Source organism: Nansenia antarctica, assembly GCF_963989245.1.
Source record: "Nansenia antarctica genome assembly, chromosome: 10".
In the NCBI taxonomy this organism is placed as follows: domain Eukaryota; kingdom Metazoa; phylum Chordata; class Actinopteri; order Argentiniformes; family Microstomatidae; genus Nansenia; species Nansenia antarctica.
The window spans coordinates 31,354,625-31,369,778 of NC_137680.1; the positions used below are offsets into that span (position 1 = coordinate 31,354,625).

At 42.8% G+C, this 15,154-nt stretch overlaps 2 protein-coding genes across 2 annotated transcripts; both read right to left on the reverse strand.

Moving 5' to 3' along the window:
• Positions 1-356: 356 nt before the first annotated feature.
• On the reverse strand, positions 357-2,204 carry sostdc1a (sclerostin domain containing 1a; the record flags this gene model as incomplete). The annotated part of the gene is made up of 2 exons (XM_080541399.1): positions 357-811; positions 1,994-2,204. The coding sequence occupies 2 exons, from the start codon at positions 2,202-2,204 to the stop codon at positions 357-359; spliced, it is 666 nt and encodes a 221-aa protein (XP_080397525.1).
• A 5,945-nt stretch (positions 2,205-8,149) lies between these two features.
• Positions 8,150-13,811, reverse strand: ankmy2a (ankyrin repeat and MYND domain containing 2a). Its single transcript, XM_080540112.1, has 10 exons — positions 13,666-13,811; positions 12,876-12,940; positions 12,236-12,374; positions 11,852-11,950; positions 11,168-11,328; positions 10,749-10,963; positions 10,257-10,392; positions 9,882-10,010; positions 9,188-9,317; positions 8,150-9,003 (listed from the first exon to the last, which is right to left on the reverse strand). Exons 1-10 carry the CDS (start codon positions 13,730-13,732, stop codon positions 8,861-8,863), a joined length of 1,284 nt encoding a protein of 427 aa, XP_080396238.1. The 5' UTR covers positions 13,733-13,811; the 3' UTR covers positions 8,150-8,860.
• Between the last annotated feature and the right edge of the window lie 1,343 nt (positions 13,812-15,154).

A 15,154-nucleotide genomic window follows, 5' to 3' on the forward strand; every position in this document is an offset into this window, starting at 1 on the left:
ATATTTACACTCTATGCTGTGGTGCTGTTTGAGAAGAGTTTATTACACAACATTGGCTGTAAAATCTAGTTTACATATATTGAATGAAGAAGATGTTTACACACTATATTTACATACATCTTGAATAATGTGGATTATCTTGAAGTTCTACCAGCCATGTCCCCATTCTGGTTCACACCATCTTAGCCACATGAGCTAACAAATGAACAAGCTTACAAATGACTCGATGATGCACTGGGCTCTCAGCCTTCAGCGAGGCGGTGTCCACAAGTCCCTCAGTCAGTGGTCCTCACAAGCCAAAACACAGTGAGAGTTAATCCAAGACCACACTTTGTCGCATCCTTCTCTAGGGGTCTCTAGGGGTCTGTCTCGTGCACGTTCTCATTCAGCCTGCTCTTCCCCAGCCTCCTCTTAGTCTTGCTCTTGCTCTTGGCCTTGTGTCTGTGGAGAAGCTGGGGCTGGGAGAGAGCGGGCTCTTCCAACTTGTTGCCCGACTCGTTGTGCTGCCTGGAGTACCTCTTGCACTTGCACGACGTGACCACAGTGATTTTGTACGTTCTCGTGCTGCCGTCCTGGCACTGCAGCTGAATACGCTGGGTGCGCGTCTTGTCGTTGACGCAGCGCCAGTCCTGGTTGTTCCTCTGGCTCCAGAACTTTCTACCATAGCCGCCGCCGATCCAGTTGGGGAGCATCTGAGCCGGGAGGCACTCGCCAGCGCACACCAGCTCCTTTATGGGATTGATGCTGGTGCACTGGCCATCAGAGATGTACTTGGTTGACCTCAGTTCTCGGCACCCCACTTGACTTCGCACTGTGGGAGAGAGGCACAGGCATGATGAGAACCTGAGTTAATCCAGACACTTCTTTTATTTTTTTTACATTTTTTACATTTAAAAAAAAGAGAATTCGACCTCTGTCAAGTTTGTTTTTCTTTTTTTCTGTCTTCTATTGCAGGTTGCAGAAAAGGTTATTAGATACAAAAACAAACATATCTGTCCTAATTATTTTGGGGGTTTTGGTAGCCTACCTATTGCTTGCTTGCTTGTAGAGGAAATAGTGCATTTCCTTTGCATGAAAGGAAAGGCTTTGGTGTTCTGAGCCATGTCAATAGAGCGGGATTCATAGTAGGATTATCCCTGCACAACTGGTAAGACTGTCAGCATTGTTCTACCCCAGGCTACAACTCCCTCCTCTACACTGTGAAACCCAAGCCCAGACCCATTCATACAACGCCATACACCTCAGTGACAATGCGCCCCCTTCTCTATGACAGAGTTTGATGAATGAAGAGAGGAGAGGTTCTCTTTTCTCTCCTTCATGCTCGGGGTACTGAGAGAGCTCAAGTCAAACAGAGCCACAATCTCAGACTTCCTGTGTATAGGAGCACACCTCCATTCACTAGCACTGACACTCGATCACTCCCCAAACGCTGCCTGTCCTGCCTGCCACTGAGCGACTCTCATCTCCACCGCCCAGCATGGACGTCTGCCAGGAGAGTGTGGCGTTGCAGGTCGTTGGGCCAAGCACTGCTTCATCATGGCACTCTCACTGTGCATTTGATACGGCCTCTGGAGAGTGTCACAACTTAGTGAACGGGAGCAGCCAACTGATATCACTGTGCATCCTATTACATATTGTCATAGACATAGTAATGTGATATTTGATTATTTTAAATATGTTTCATTCAATAACTGAGATAAAATAGTTTATTTAAAAAAGAGTAATACCGTTATAAATCAATGTTGCAATACTTTGTCGTTTGAAGAAATTATTATTTATTTTGTTTACTTTATTCATGCCAGTTATCATATTCAAAAATACCATGTATTAAAATGTATTTTCGTTGTGGATCTCAGCATCCTAATTGTAGTTTATCTCTATTCTGTAATGAAATAATATATACAAATTGTGCTCAATAAAAAATAAAAAAAAGGATCCAAAAACCGACGTGATCAATCAAATACTTCAATATTTAATTCTTCACAATACTCACCGGTTCCTCTATCAGTCGCAGTGTTACCCGCACCTCTCCCGCCGTTCCGTGCGCGGTTTAAAGAGCCGTTGCTCGGGACGTCCTGCACCGGGGTGCCCCCCACGTGCGAGTAGAGGATCTCTGTCGCGTCGTTCTTGAACGCTTGGCAACTCCTCATCAGTACAGAGAACCAGAATAAGAGATGGCACGACTTGCACGCACTCAAGTGCATGTCTGCTTCTGGGGGTGTGGAGGGAACAAGCGGATCCCGTGTCAGGTCAATTGACGCTGTGCCTCTGAAGTCTGCAACGGAGATAGTGCGTTACCTTTCCCGTGCGCTTTTATACTCCAACCCGCGACTTGTTTTGGCAACCGCTCAGGTGCACATCTTGGAGAGCCTCCGAATCCAGCGTGGGCGTATCTGCGTGGGCAACCACGCCCACTCTCCTCAACTCAGGCTAAAGAGGCACTGCCTCTTCGCAACATCTGGAATGACCTCGCATCTCTCCAAGACTCCAACTGATGAAATTGGGTACTATTGATCACTGGCGGACTCAGGGGGGGGGGGGCGACCATGGTTGAAAATAGTCTGTCTTAAGTGCCCTTTTGAGTGGCAAAAATGCCCTTTTGAGTGGCGAAAATGAGAGGACGTGCCCTATTGGTGCCCCTCCAATGGTCTAAACTTGACCATGTGCCCCCACAGTTGAAAACCGTCCCACTAAAGTGCCCTTTTGAGTGGCAAAATTAGAGGATGTGCCCTATTGGCTGCCCTTCCAATGGTCTAAACTTGACCATGTGCACTGATGGGGGTACCATGTTGTGCAGTAGATGCCCTTTTTTTCTTTTCGCCCCTGCCCTTCAAACAGCCTGAGTCCGCCACTGCTCGCATCTCTCCAACTGATGAAATTAGGTACTATTGATTGATAGGTGCTTCATTATCATATGAAGAGAGAACGCATTCATCCTCTAATCACGTTTCATTTCAAATAGCCTAGATTAAGAACATGTCCCACTCACTTACTCTCTGCAATAATGTGGTCTGACTGTGGAAATGTTTTGGCCTTCAGAAACATGATCTCAATCACATATTCTCCCCTTGTTCTGACATGCAGTTTCACCTATTCACTTAATTCAAAAGTGAAGCATGATACGCTGTGTTGGTAATGTGCCGTCTGTATCTTGCTGTTCTCATTCTCCACATCTCAATCCCCTTGTCATTTTAATTGACTTGGATGATTGGAGTGCCTAGACTAACTGGAGACTCTGTGTGTTCTCTGTATGGAAAATGAGAGATATAATTACTTCGGTGGGAGCACTTTCAATTCAGACTGGTCTTACAGATTTGAAAAGAGGCGTCGTGCATAGAGGCTAATTGTTCCTCGTGTGAATGAAATCCGATACACTGCTGTTCCCTGGTGTAATATGTATGTGTGCACTTAATACTGTAGCCCCTTTCCATAGTAAACACTAGTGTGTACCACAATGCAAATGTGACAATGTGTCTCTCTATATTGTGTATTTCGGAACACCTGTCCTCCATGCGAAGCCACGATGAATTGTTTACGCTATTGTCTCTTTTCTCTTATGTGCGAGGTGCCTTTTAACTAAAGAGAATTACAGCTTTTTTTTTCACCTCACAAATAAAGACAACACAACCAGTGCATCCCAAGAGGCCATTGAGTACATGGTTGGTTTACTAATTCAGAGTCTCCTTGGTGGTTGGGTTAACGTTGAATGCTGGAGAAGTTCATACGATATGCCACTGTTATTTTCCTCACATCTAAGGGAAGGGAAAGCTGAGCTAGCCGCTCTTTATGTGTCCAGCCCAGGCGGCTGTGACATACAGTAAGTGGGGTGAGCTAATCCTATGGGAAATAAAGGGGGCATGAGTTATTAACATATTGACAAGCAACATGACAGGAGTGTGTACATTACCAAGAAGCACCCTAATGTGGTAATAGAAGGTGGGGCCGGGGGGGACCAGGGGAACAAAGCAGAAAGAAAGGTCATGGGTGCATTGGATTGGGTATGAATCCCTAAGGAAGCGCCACTGCAGACAATGGATGTATATATCTCATTCAGGAGAGCTGCTCTCTGTGTTTGTACTTAGCCACCATACTCATGGGATCTGCTGCATTTCCCCCTATTATAGCATTGTAATAAATGAATTATTTTCTATAAACTCCCTTACTGAGCTGTTACTGTCATCATAAAGGGGCCATTTGCGACGGAGCTATGTTTGCGAGGACTGACCAGTCCAAAAACAGATGAACCAATCCCAGATTGTCCGTTTAACTGAAATGCTGCAGACACAATATCTAATTGTGAACTTTCTTCAGGTCAAGGATAACTAAATATAGCCTAATAATGCCAAAGAAATATGATGCACTAGTATTTTTGTTGATAAGTACATTTTGTAGTTAGTTATACATGAATGCATTGGAGGGAAAACAAAATTTCAACAGAATGCAAGCGCAAAGACAGTATAGGCTTAATTATCAGCTAACGTGTGTCATGCTGAGCCACCGTTGCTTGCTTCCCAGGCACACTAAATAGGGAAAGTACGCCCCCTAGTGACAGATTACCGCCACCAGAGAGGGAGTTGAATCCCGCACTAATTTGATATCATGCGACAAATAGGCATAGCCATAACAGATACAACTTAGGCCCATAACAGATACAACTTAGGCCTATTGAAATCCATGCAAAAAAACGAAAAGCATGAGAGTAAACTTCAGCAATTGCAGCAATCAGATCAGGGGCTCAGATTTTCGTTTTGTTTGTTTTGACACAAAAGTAAAACAGGTGTTTCCTGGCAACAGGTGGGACATTCACATTCACAAGTGACAGGCAGGCGATGGAGCTGTGCGAGAAGGTAGTTAGCTATCTCTGAACTATAAAGTCAATTGTGCTGAAATATTCCTTAAATATGATGTAGATTGAATGCACTATTACTCTGTAATTCCTCCGCATATTTCTTATAGGACATTGATTATGCTCTCCACAAGTATGGAATCAGGAGGGACATCGATGTCTGTCAACTTTACCTCGCCAAAAGGTAGATACGCGATTCGTTTACTCAACTACTAACGAATGAGCAACTTTATGATTGCAAGACTACTTGCAATTACTGAAATTAATAAGGCTGTAATGCTTCTTTAAATGCTAATGCCTAATATATAGCACTTAAACATGAATATGACTTCTACAGAGGACTCACCCACATCCCTGACCTGTCCAGGTTCTCCCTGCTGAGATACCTATGGATGAACGACAACAAGGTAGGCAAAGTCAGTTTTATTTAAAGTCAATTTTATTTAAAGTCAATTTTATTCAAAGTCCATTTTATTTGTCACGTGCATATCGTACAGGTACAATGTACAGTGAAATGTTACTGCCGGCTCCAAAGAAGTGCTACAAGAGTAAGAAGGTGGAATACAAAAAATCAATTTACAAATTCCAAATCAATATATACAGTTTTATAAATATATATATAATATACTATTAATATAAATTAAAATAAATATAAGGTGCTGTAGTTAGTCCATATTGCGGGGGGGAGGGGGGGGGCTGTAGCAGCAGTTACAGGCCTGCTGAACACTACTGTCTGCACTCATTGCACTGTCATGGGTTATGGGGATGTCTTTAACTTCCATCATTGCTGTGTAGTTAGCCATTTGACAATTGAGTTGGAAGGCAACTCATATTAGAAAGACAAAATACCATTTAATCTACTGTATGCATTTCCAGTGCGTTTCAACCATGTGTGTAGAAGAGGAAGAAAAGGTTTCTTATTATCTTCTTTTCAGATCAAGGAGATCTCTTGCCACACTCTCAACTGTTGCTTGACTGAAATGTACCTACAAAATAATGAAATAATATCTATTTCAGGTAAGGAGTTATGGTTTTATATATATATATATATATATATATATATATATATATATAAATGTGTGTTATATATATATAATATATTATTATTAATATTATATATATCTTGTGTTCTTATTCTATTAAAATGTGCTATTTGGTGCTTTCAATAAATTGAAGTATTAACCTTAAGTGAGGCATATGCAGTTCTAGGTATGACATATGTATATTCCATTCCAGGGGTCCTGAGTCACCTGACCTGTCTCAGAGTTCTCCTTCTGCACAACAACCAGATGAAGAGGCTGGAGGACTCAGTGGCTGAGCTGAAGCACATGCAGGATCTGCATACTGTTAGTGAGTGACCAATGTTAACACTGTTACTATTCACAATGTTACACAGTCATGTGAGGAAGAGTTCTGCAAATGTTATAGTTTTGATTCTGTAGTTTTGATTATGAAAGTATGAAACATTTTGTTGCAGCTTTTTTCCAGAATCCCTTCTCACAAGACCCTGAGTATCGTCAATACGTGATTCATCACTTGCCATCCGTGCAATTACTGGACAGAAGAGGTAATATACATTTCCAGCATTCGACTAAAGTAATTTACGTTCTACAAAAACGGAGTACCACTGCCCCCTCCTGGCCAGGTCGCCATTGTAAAATGGAACATGTTCTCAATAACCAACTCAGATAAACAAAGATAGCCTAATGAATAAACTGGTGTATAATCCTGTATAGCATTTCTCCTATAGAAGAATGAAACACAACTCAATAAATCTCTAATCTCTATACATCAAACTGTACATATCTACCTTAACTGTACGTAGATTACTGTTATCCATCTCTTGTATATACTACTGTACGTATCATACTGTACTTATCACTTCATAACTGTATATATCCTATTTTGTCTACAATATGTTTTGCACTATTATCTCTATTTGCACTTCTGGTTAGATGCTAAACTGTTTCGTTGTCTGGTACTTGTACTCAATGCAATGACAGTAACGTTGAATCTAATCTAATCTAATTAGCATTTCTCAGACTTGAACCTTAAGTAACTGCCTGTTTACAGAGGTGAAGCAGCAGGAGAGGAGGAGCTCATTCCAGCTGTTCAGTACGGAGCGTTATCGTGTCCTCCAGTCCTTGGCCTTTGGCAGGGGGACGGAGACTCCAGACTTGACACTGAGGGACACCAACGATGACGGTCGCCTACTGAAAGGTTTCGGTCTCATTGGTTTGCTGCCATTTTACAGTGTGTGTGTGTGTGTGTGTGTGTGTGTGTGTGTGTGTGTTGAAGCACTGGGACTCCTAGAATCTGACTGCCTTGATAATTTCACCCTGCCATACATGTGTCATGGGGGATAGGCTACTATATAGTCATCAAGTCTCAACTTGTCTCCACTATTACTACTACTACTACTACTACTACTACTACTACTACTACTACTACAGTAAGTGCCCTAATTCGATGCATGTTTATATCGTTTACATCATATACCACACTGTTTTAATTGATGATATGGCTTTTTCTTGCAGGTAACTGTGGCACAAGAAGACATTTCAACAGGTAAGTGGCTGTGATCTGTGCTCTCTGAATATTTAGTGCTATAAATCACTAAACGTGATACTAATGGTATATATAGTGTACTTCTATGTATTAGTAGTGATAATAGTGACATAGATTAATAGAAATTAGCTCTAAATGGTGCCTCTGGCTGCATTCTTTTGAATATTGAATTTAGGCACCGGAATCCGTTTGCTGAGATCTCAGACCCCAAGATGAGGAAGGCGATGCAGAGGTCCATCATGCAGTTCTCCACAGTGGACTGGAGCGCCTTCCCCACGGACCAGCAGAGACAGCTGGGAGAGTTGGACAGACGACCAGGGCCCAACCTCCGCACCGTCCAGTTCAGATGAGCGCTCTGTAGCAGCGCTCAATAGTGTAAAGTGGCTTCCTCTCTTCACCTCATTTCTTTCATCCCCGGCGACGGGGAAATGCAGGACAGGTGAAAGTAGCATCAGGCTGCCTGTTCACCAATTCAGTTTAGATGTAGAAAAGGAGATGAGTGGCAGAGAAATCCACTTTAGACTATTGAGATGCACCCACACCACGTGCACACCTCTCTGCCTGGTTTTATCAGTAAAGGATCAGCATCTTTGTTTCCTTACTGCTCTCAATTAAAAAAAATCCCATGCACGTTGAGTCCATACTACTTTATCATAAAATGCATTTAAAGTAATAATAAAAACAACGGTGCACAAAACATTAATACTGGGTGATGAGGTTTATGTTTATTTTATTGTATTGCAATCACAGTCGTTTGACATCCTTAAAACATCAGTATTCAACTTGACATACAGCAACATCAATAGAGGGGTAGCCTACTTGGCGTGAGTCATCTTTTCATCCAAGTCCTATGAGGGATGATGAGAGTATTATGGTGTAAAAGTCATTATTTTGGTGGGAATACAAACCTTAAATATACTTAACTGTATGCTCACAAATTACCTCCTTTATCAATGTGCTAACTAAGACATATACTTTATGCTAGAGTCTCTTAAGGCAGTCTTAAATGACCTGTACAATGTCAATCAAATGCACTACATACACACTCTTCACAACACACTCCCTGAAATACTGTCCATGTTCTCTAACAAAACCGGAACCCAAACATAATTACATTGGTCTATAGATATTTCAATATTTCACAGTAAATGTGGATAACTGACAAACAACCTTGAATTAAAAAAAAAAAACATTGACACTTGTGACCCATATCCTTCCCCGTGTGCAATAGTGTTGCGCTGCTTTGGTGGCAATGTCCGATCATTGATAAATAAGGGATCCTTTCCCTGTTGGATCAGTCCAGAAGCTTGTGTGCTGTCTCATACCACATCTCCTGGTTGGCTGTTGGTCTTGTGGGTAGGCCTTCCTTATAGGACCACAGTGTGAACCTGGAGTAGGAGATGTCTGGGTGTAGGTATTGTATCTCTATGGTTAACGTCCCCCTTCTCAGTTGTCGGTGGCTGGAGGAGAGTCAGGGCTCGGGGGCTCTCCCTGGGGGTCTGAGGGGGAGGAGGGATAGTCCTCACTACTCGGCTCCACAGAGAGGTCCTGCATGGAGCTAGTCACGTCCTCCGTCGCCTCACTCTCCTCTGAGAAAGCAAGAGAGCACACTGTATGACCGATGCCCAGGAGAAGGACAAGAGCCTATTTGATCAGCTAAAGACCACTTCAGAAGTTCACTGCAAAAGTGTCATTAATGAACAATCACATTGATCAGAATCAAGGTGGGTATAGATTACACCTGTCCGTTGTAAAGTGGGGCACCTTACATACCTTTACTGCGTTGTTCTATTAGCCTGGCTGACTCTTCTTCCTGTTTTTCCCTCTGCTCCTGCAGTTTCTTGCAGACCTTCTTGTGGGTGAACCAGTGCGTTTTCTGGCAGTCTTGGTCACAATATATCACCTGTACATAACAACGTATAAAAAGTTGTTTAAGTGGGGTTTGATTTGATTTGATTTATTAGGATCCCCATTACTATCCCTGGGGTCAACAGAAAACATATAACAAAGAAAAACCATTGACAAACAACAATAAATAACAGAAATGTAACAACAAATACTCAGCTAGGATTCAATGCGTATGATGTGCTGCTTCACTTGTTTTATTCTGGATACATCAATGTATTTAAATGTATTCTATATTCTGGTTGAACCATATCCAACACATTCCATATTCAATACATTCCATGAGACCACTGCTGATACTAGTCCTCTGTGGCTCAGTTGGTAGAGGATGGCACAAACAACTCTTAGATTGTGGGTTTGATTCCCGCTGGGACCATTTATACTGAAACATGTATACATACACTACACAATGTAAGTCACTTTGGATACAAGCATCGGCTAAATGGCATATATATGATTATATGACATTGATCCACAGCATGACACCTATGTGGCCTACCATGACACCTATGTGGCCTACCATGACACCTATGTGGCCTACCATGACACCTATGTGGCCTACCATTTTACAGATGGAGCATCTCTTCTCGGCTCCTTTCTCTCCACAAGTGGTACAGAACTCAGCGTCCATGAAGCCCACCTGACCTGTGATTGCCTGGGTCAGGACCGAGATAGCAGTTGGGTCGTTTCCCTGGAGGGGCAACAGCAGGACAGAGGCGAGATGAGAGGGTAGGTGCGAAAAGTAAACAATGCCAAAAAAAGACAAAATGTAAGTAGCAATACCACAAACCCTGTGTGAAAATGCCACAAACAGCAAAAAAAAAAATGTCTCTGACTCACAGGATAAAACCATCACGAGAGAGGCTTTACTCTAACAAGAGCTGACCTCTAACAATTGGATACAAAGACTGATTGAAAAGGGGTTTGAGTGACTTACTATCTCCACAGGAGCGATGCTCCTGACCAGCTGCTGCAACAGAGTGGCGTCTGAGTAGGGGAACTTGCGGATGCACTCTCGGACAAATTTCTCCTGGAACAACGGAAAGCCGTCATTCTCCCGACCCTTCAACATGCTGGGGGAGGGCAATGGGAAAGCAACGGTTTATATTCAATATGGCGGCCTAACAAAACAGGGTGTAGTATATCAGGGTATGATGACACTTCAGTGGCAGATATTCATGACAGCATATTGTGTCCATCTCCTCTACAGCTTACAAAATCGTGTTGTAGCTTTTTCAATAAAAGAAATAAAAGCAAAATATCATTAAGTTATCAAAAGTCCTGAATGTAGCTCACCAGCTACAGTGGCTAAACCTGCTGACCCAGGCCCAATTTTATCAACATAACATAAGAAACCGCATCCTGTATATGGTTAGCACGCACGCACGCACGCACGCACGCACGCACGCACGCACGCACACACACACACCTCTTGATGAGTCCATCAAGCTTGTCGTCACGGTCCTTGAGGAAGGAGCCACACTTGCTCAGCACACAGCTGATGTAGTGCATCTTCATGGCTAACACTTCGTTCATGTCCTGCTGCTTCACACACTTCTCGCAGATGAGCTCCATCACACGCCTGCACTTTTCCAGGGCCTCCACCTCCGCCAGCAGGGGGTTCTCCTTCACCAGCATCACCATCTGGGGGAGAGAGAGGGAGAAAAGGGAGGCAAAGAGAAAAAAACAAAAAGAGAGATAGAGAGAGAGAGAGAGATAGGGATGGAAAAAATTCCATCAGTAGTTTCAACAGTAGTGAAGACCTGAGGAAAGGGCTATTTCTGAGTATTGAGACAAAGAGTAAGTGGATCACTCACAGAGAGTCTAAAAGTGGTGCTCATGGTTTACCTTGACAGGGTTCAGGTTGGTGCTCATGATGATCTTATGGAGAGGTCCTGACAGTTTGAGCGGCAGCTTGGGTTCCTTCTCCAGTCCCTGGGCCTTGGTGTAGTACTCCAGCCTCGCCCGGGAGAAGAAGTTGTTGATCACCGTCACACAGTCATGCTGCCCTGAAGAGAGGATGGACGGATGGAAAAATGTGTAACTCAATCTGCACATTTAAAAGAAAAACGTTTTAGAAATATGATGAATAAATCAGAAATCTGAAGTATTCAGACGTATGTAACGTTTGGAACTTTTGTTTTTGTTTTGTTTATGCTTTTCTTTTTGCTCCTGTTTTGTTTTAAAAGATAACATGTAAAAGGGTAGGCACTATAAGCTATTTACTTCAGCCTACACCTTTTTGGTCATTTTATGTTTTTATTTTCCATTTCATTTAATGTAGTAGAAATTAACAACAACAACAACAACAACAACAACAACAACAACAACAACAACAGCTGCTGCTACTGGATAAGAAAACTTTAAATGCAGTTTAAATCTGAAAATGTATAATGTCTAAAAAAGATATATATGTTTAACTATTACAGGTGCCATCATGTCCATGCCACAGAACATGAGGATGAGGATGTTGATACACTATGTGTAAGGAGATACGCTCATGTTATAAACAACTACTGTGTGTCAACACACCGACAAACGCAGCCATCTGAGCTGCTGTGCGTCCAACAGAGTTGACCACATCTGTCTCTGCCCCTGCATCCAACATCATCCAGGTGATGTCAGTCTTCCCTACAGGTAGAGAAAAAAATAAGTCATTTCACACATTTAAAGATTTGTCTTTGGGCAAGTTAGACCCTGTTCTGTAACATGTACAATAATAATATAATATACTACTACTACTACTACTACTAATAATAATAATAATATATATATGCCATTTAGCTGACGCTTTTATTGCAGTGAGTGCATACATTTCAGTATATATGGTCCCAACAGGAATCGAACCCACAACCTAAGCATTGTTAGCACTGTACTCCAACCAACTGAGCTACAGGGATATCCCTCTCTAATTACCTGACAGCCCAGCGAACATCAGCGCTGTGTAGCCATGCTCGTGTTCATTGCAGTTCACATCTGCCCCATGTTGCAGTAGCAGTTTGCACATGTCCGCCTTGCCCTTGTATGCAGCATGCATGAGGGGCGTCATCCCATACTGAAGAAGGGAAACACACCTGTCAAAGACTTGTGTGTGACGTTTGAGAAAAGCATTTAAGAATTATAGAGACCCTGGGACTAAATTAGGCCTACGTCGCTGACAAGATATTTTAGAATAGCATTAGTGCGGTGGAATAATAATGATGAACCAAACATGCCTGTCACACACCTGATGTTGACAGACAGGCCTAAACTAGAACAACTGAAACTGCTGTTCTAAGAGAGCCACACTCAAGAGACCCTCCTTTAGCGCTTCGGCTAGATCTCTTAAGCCAGATGCACCTGTCATGATGAACAAAGGCAGCGTAAGCTCCCTGGCAGTGGGTTCAGCCCTACACAGGCCTACTGTCCAACTCGAAGGTCAATTGTGAGATAAGAAATCAACAGTGCCAGCGACAAAATGATACTCATCGAAACAGAATGAGACACGAGAGATGAGCACAGTTACATTGTTCATCTTTAAATCACTGACAGACACATCGACATTGTGGACATGTACCTCATCCAAACAGTTGACTCGTACATCCTTGCAGCCTAACAGTCTTGAGGCTTCCTGAACATTTCCTAAGAAATTGGGGATACAGTAAAGTTAGTAAAGTGCGAATTAAGCATGTATGACATTACTTTTCTGTGTGTATGATTACTTCTAACTTAAACTAATCGATAACCAAAGCTAAGCATGGCTTAAGATCAACAGTTGTCTTATACAGTACTATAGTACTAAAACAACATGAAGGTAGGTGAAGTATCCCCAGCTATGGAAGCATATAGCTGACATAATTCAAATGCCAATGCAATATGAGATTGCAATTGCATGTTCCACTTTTGCATGCATTCTGAATGCATGCAAAAGTGGAACATGTCATTGCAATCTCATATTGCATTGGCATTTGAATTATGTCAGCTATATGCTTCCATACCCAGCCAGCCTATGAGGACAAACCAGTGACCAGGCAAAGGGACACACATGAATGTCCATCACCTCCACTCTGCTGACATCACTGACTCCTGCTAGCATTGCTCGCCTAGCTGTGCATGCATAGTCCACATAGAAACAGCTAGCTACAGTTAGCTAACTCACAAAGTCATCAACTTGCAATCATTTGCAAAAAAAAAAATTAAAAATGTTGGTGACAGATTGCACATGCAAACAGCCACCACCGCGAGATGATGCATTGAGTCCATAATGATACTAAAAGTCAAGTAAAATGATCGGCAATGGAAAAGATTAGCTGTCAACATGACATTAGCATAAAAGGGTTGCTAGTAGCTAGCTAAGGAGGCTTTACCTGCAGCAATAACCTGGAATAACTCCTTCTCGGTGGAAGACAGATCCCCCTTCTTCGGTGCTGACATGTTGGTGACAAGTGTAGGTTTATAAACAATCAGATAAACACGGAGGACCGATAAGCGACACTAAACCACAACGACACGTTTGATTATTCTCATTGTGCAGTTTGCTGCTAGCTGACTAGCCGGAGGCTTAGGGTGCGTTCGTAAACACGCTCTGGAAATCTGATCAGCACTCATGGAGTGCCCTCTTGTCCAATCAAATTACTTGGTCCCTTTGTGAGGTTGAACCCAGTGTGCGCTCCGGCGCTCTCACAGAATATTTACGAACGCAGCCTTAGCTGTCACTTGGATTATACCAACATACAGTAAAGGGGTGAAGGTTGGAATATGTACACTATATATATTTTTTAATTGTATCCATTAATTCAGGTTTCTAAGTAAAATATGTAATATTATTTATATAGTTTGACTTTTATAAATTCTGAAATATGTACAATATCCTAATATAATTTGTTCGTTATAAATTCAACGTAAAAATGCAAAAATCCCTCGAATCATTCAACACGTCTTATCAGGGCCACAAGTCTAGAAAGTTCAGTCTTCCTCACGTTGGAGCACTTCGTACTTCATTATAGGGTTGATTTGATACTTTGTTGCTTAGACAGCAAACGTTATCCATGATTCACGCAGTTCACATCAATTAAATCACTAGATCAAATCATTGAATCTATAAATAAAATACAAGAACTTGCATGTACAGTGAATAGAGGCTTATTTCATAGGTAGATGTATAACATGTTTGTATTAACGTTAATGTATTGTAACGTCCCAACTTGGACAGTGGTGGAATAACAACAGATAGCTTCTCTCTTGTAACTGATTGTTTAATTGTTTAACTCGCATACCAACTTTCTCAATTAACCGGAGTTCTTCCTCTCTCCACGGTCTCAACACAACAACCCCCACACGCATGCGCCCACCTCCACCAATCACAGGGGTGCATTGGCACACATGACACAACACAGTAACAGGGTTGCTACACTGCTCCCCCCTTACAAAGGCCCTCGCCCCGAGGGCTAAACAAAGTCTCTGAGGTGACCCGGGGCCCGTCTCAGTCTCGGAGGTTGTTGTCCTGGTAGTGACACAGGCGGCTCCGCCCGTTGAGTGGGACTACCCTGCTGCATGGCAGGGACTTGGGGTGGTGAATAGGGGAAATGGGGGGTATCAATGAGGGTGGTATCAATGGGGGACATAGGCAGTGAATCTGGGGAATTGGGTTCAGGGGTACTGGGGCTCCTGCCCACTGCTGTTCTAAGGCCCGTTCTCCTTGGCCTGTGCGTGTCATTAGTGTCCCTGTCTCTCCTGGAGGGTGTCGGTGGCTCAGGATGCTGAGGGGGAAGAGAGTCCCCTCTGTATGGGGCTAACCTGTCTCTGTGAAGTACCACCCGTCTTCCCCTGGGTGGTAGCTGGACCCTGTACACTACC

Coding starts and splice junctions, on each gene's coding strand:
- ankmy2a (XM_080540112.1), bottom strand. CDS start 13,732: ATGTCAGCACCGAAGAAGGGGGATCTGTCTTCCACCGAGAAGGAGTTA. Junction 10,393..10,748: donor CTTGATGGACTCATCAAGAG/GTGTGTGTGTGT, acceptor GCCCTCCCCCAG/CATGTTGAAGGGTCGGGAGA. Junction 9,004..9,187: donor AATAGAACAACGCAGTAAAG/GTATGTAAGGTG, acceptor TTGCTTTCTCAG/AGGAGAGTGAGGCGACGGAG.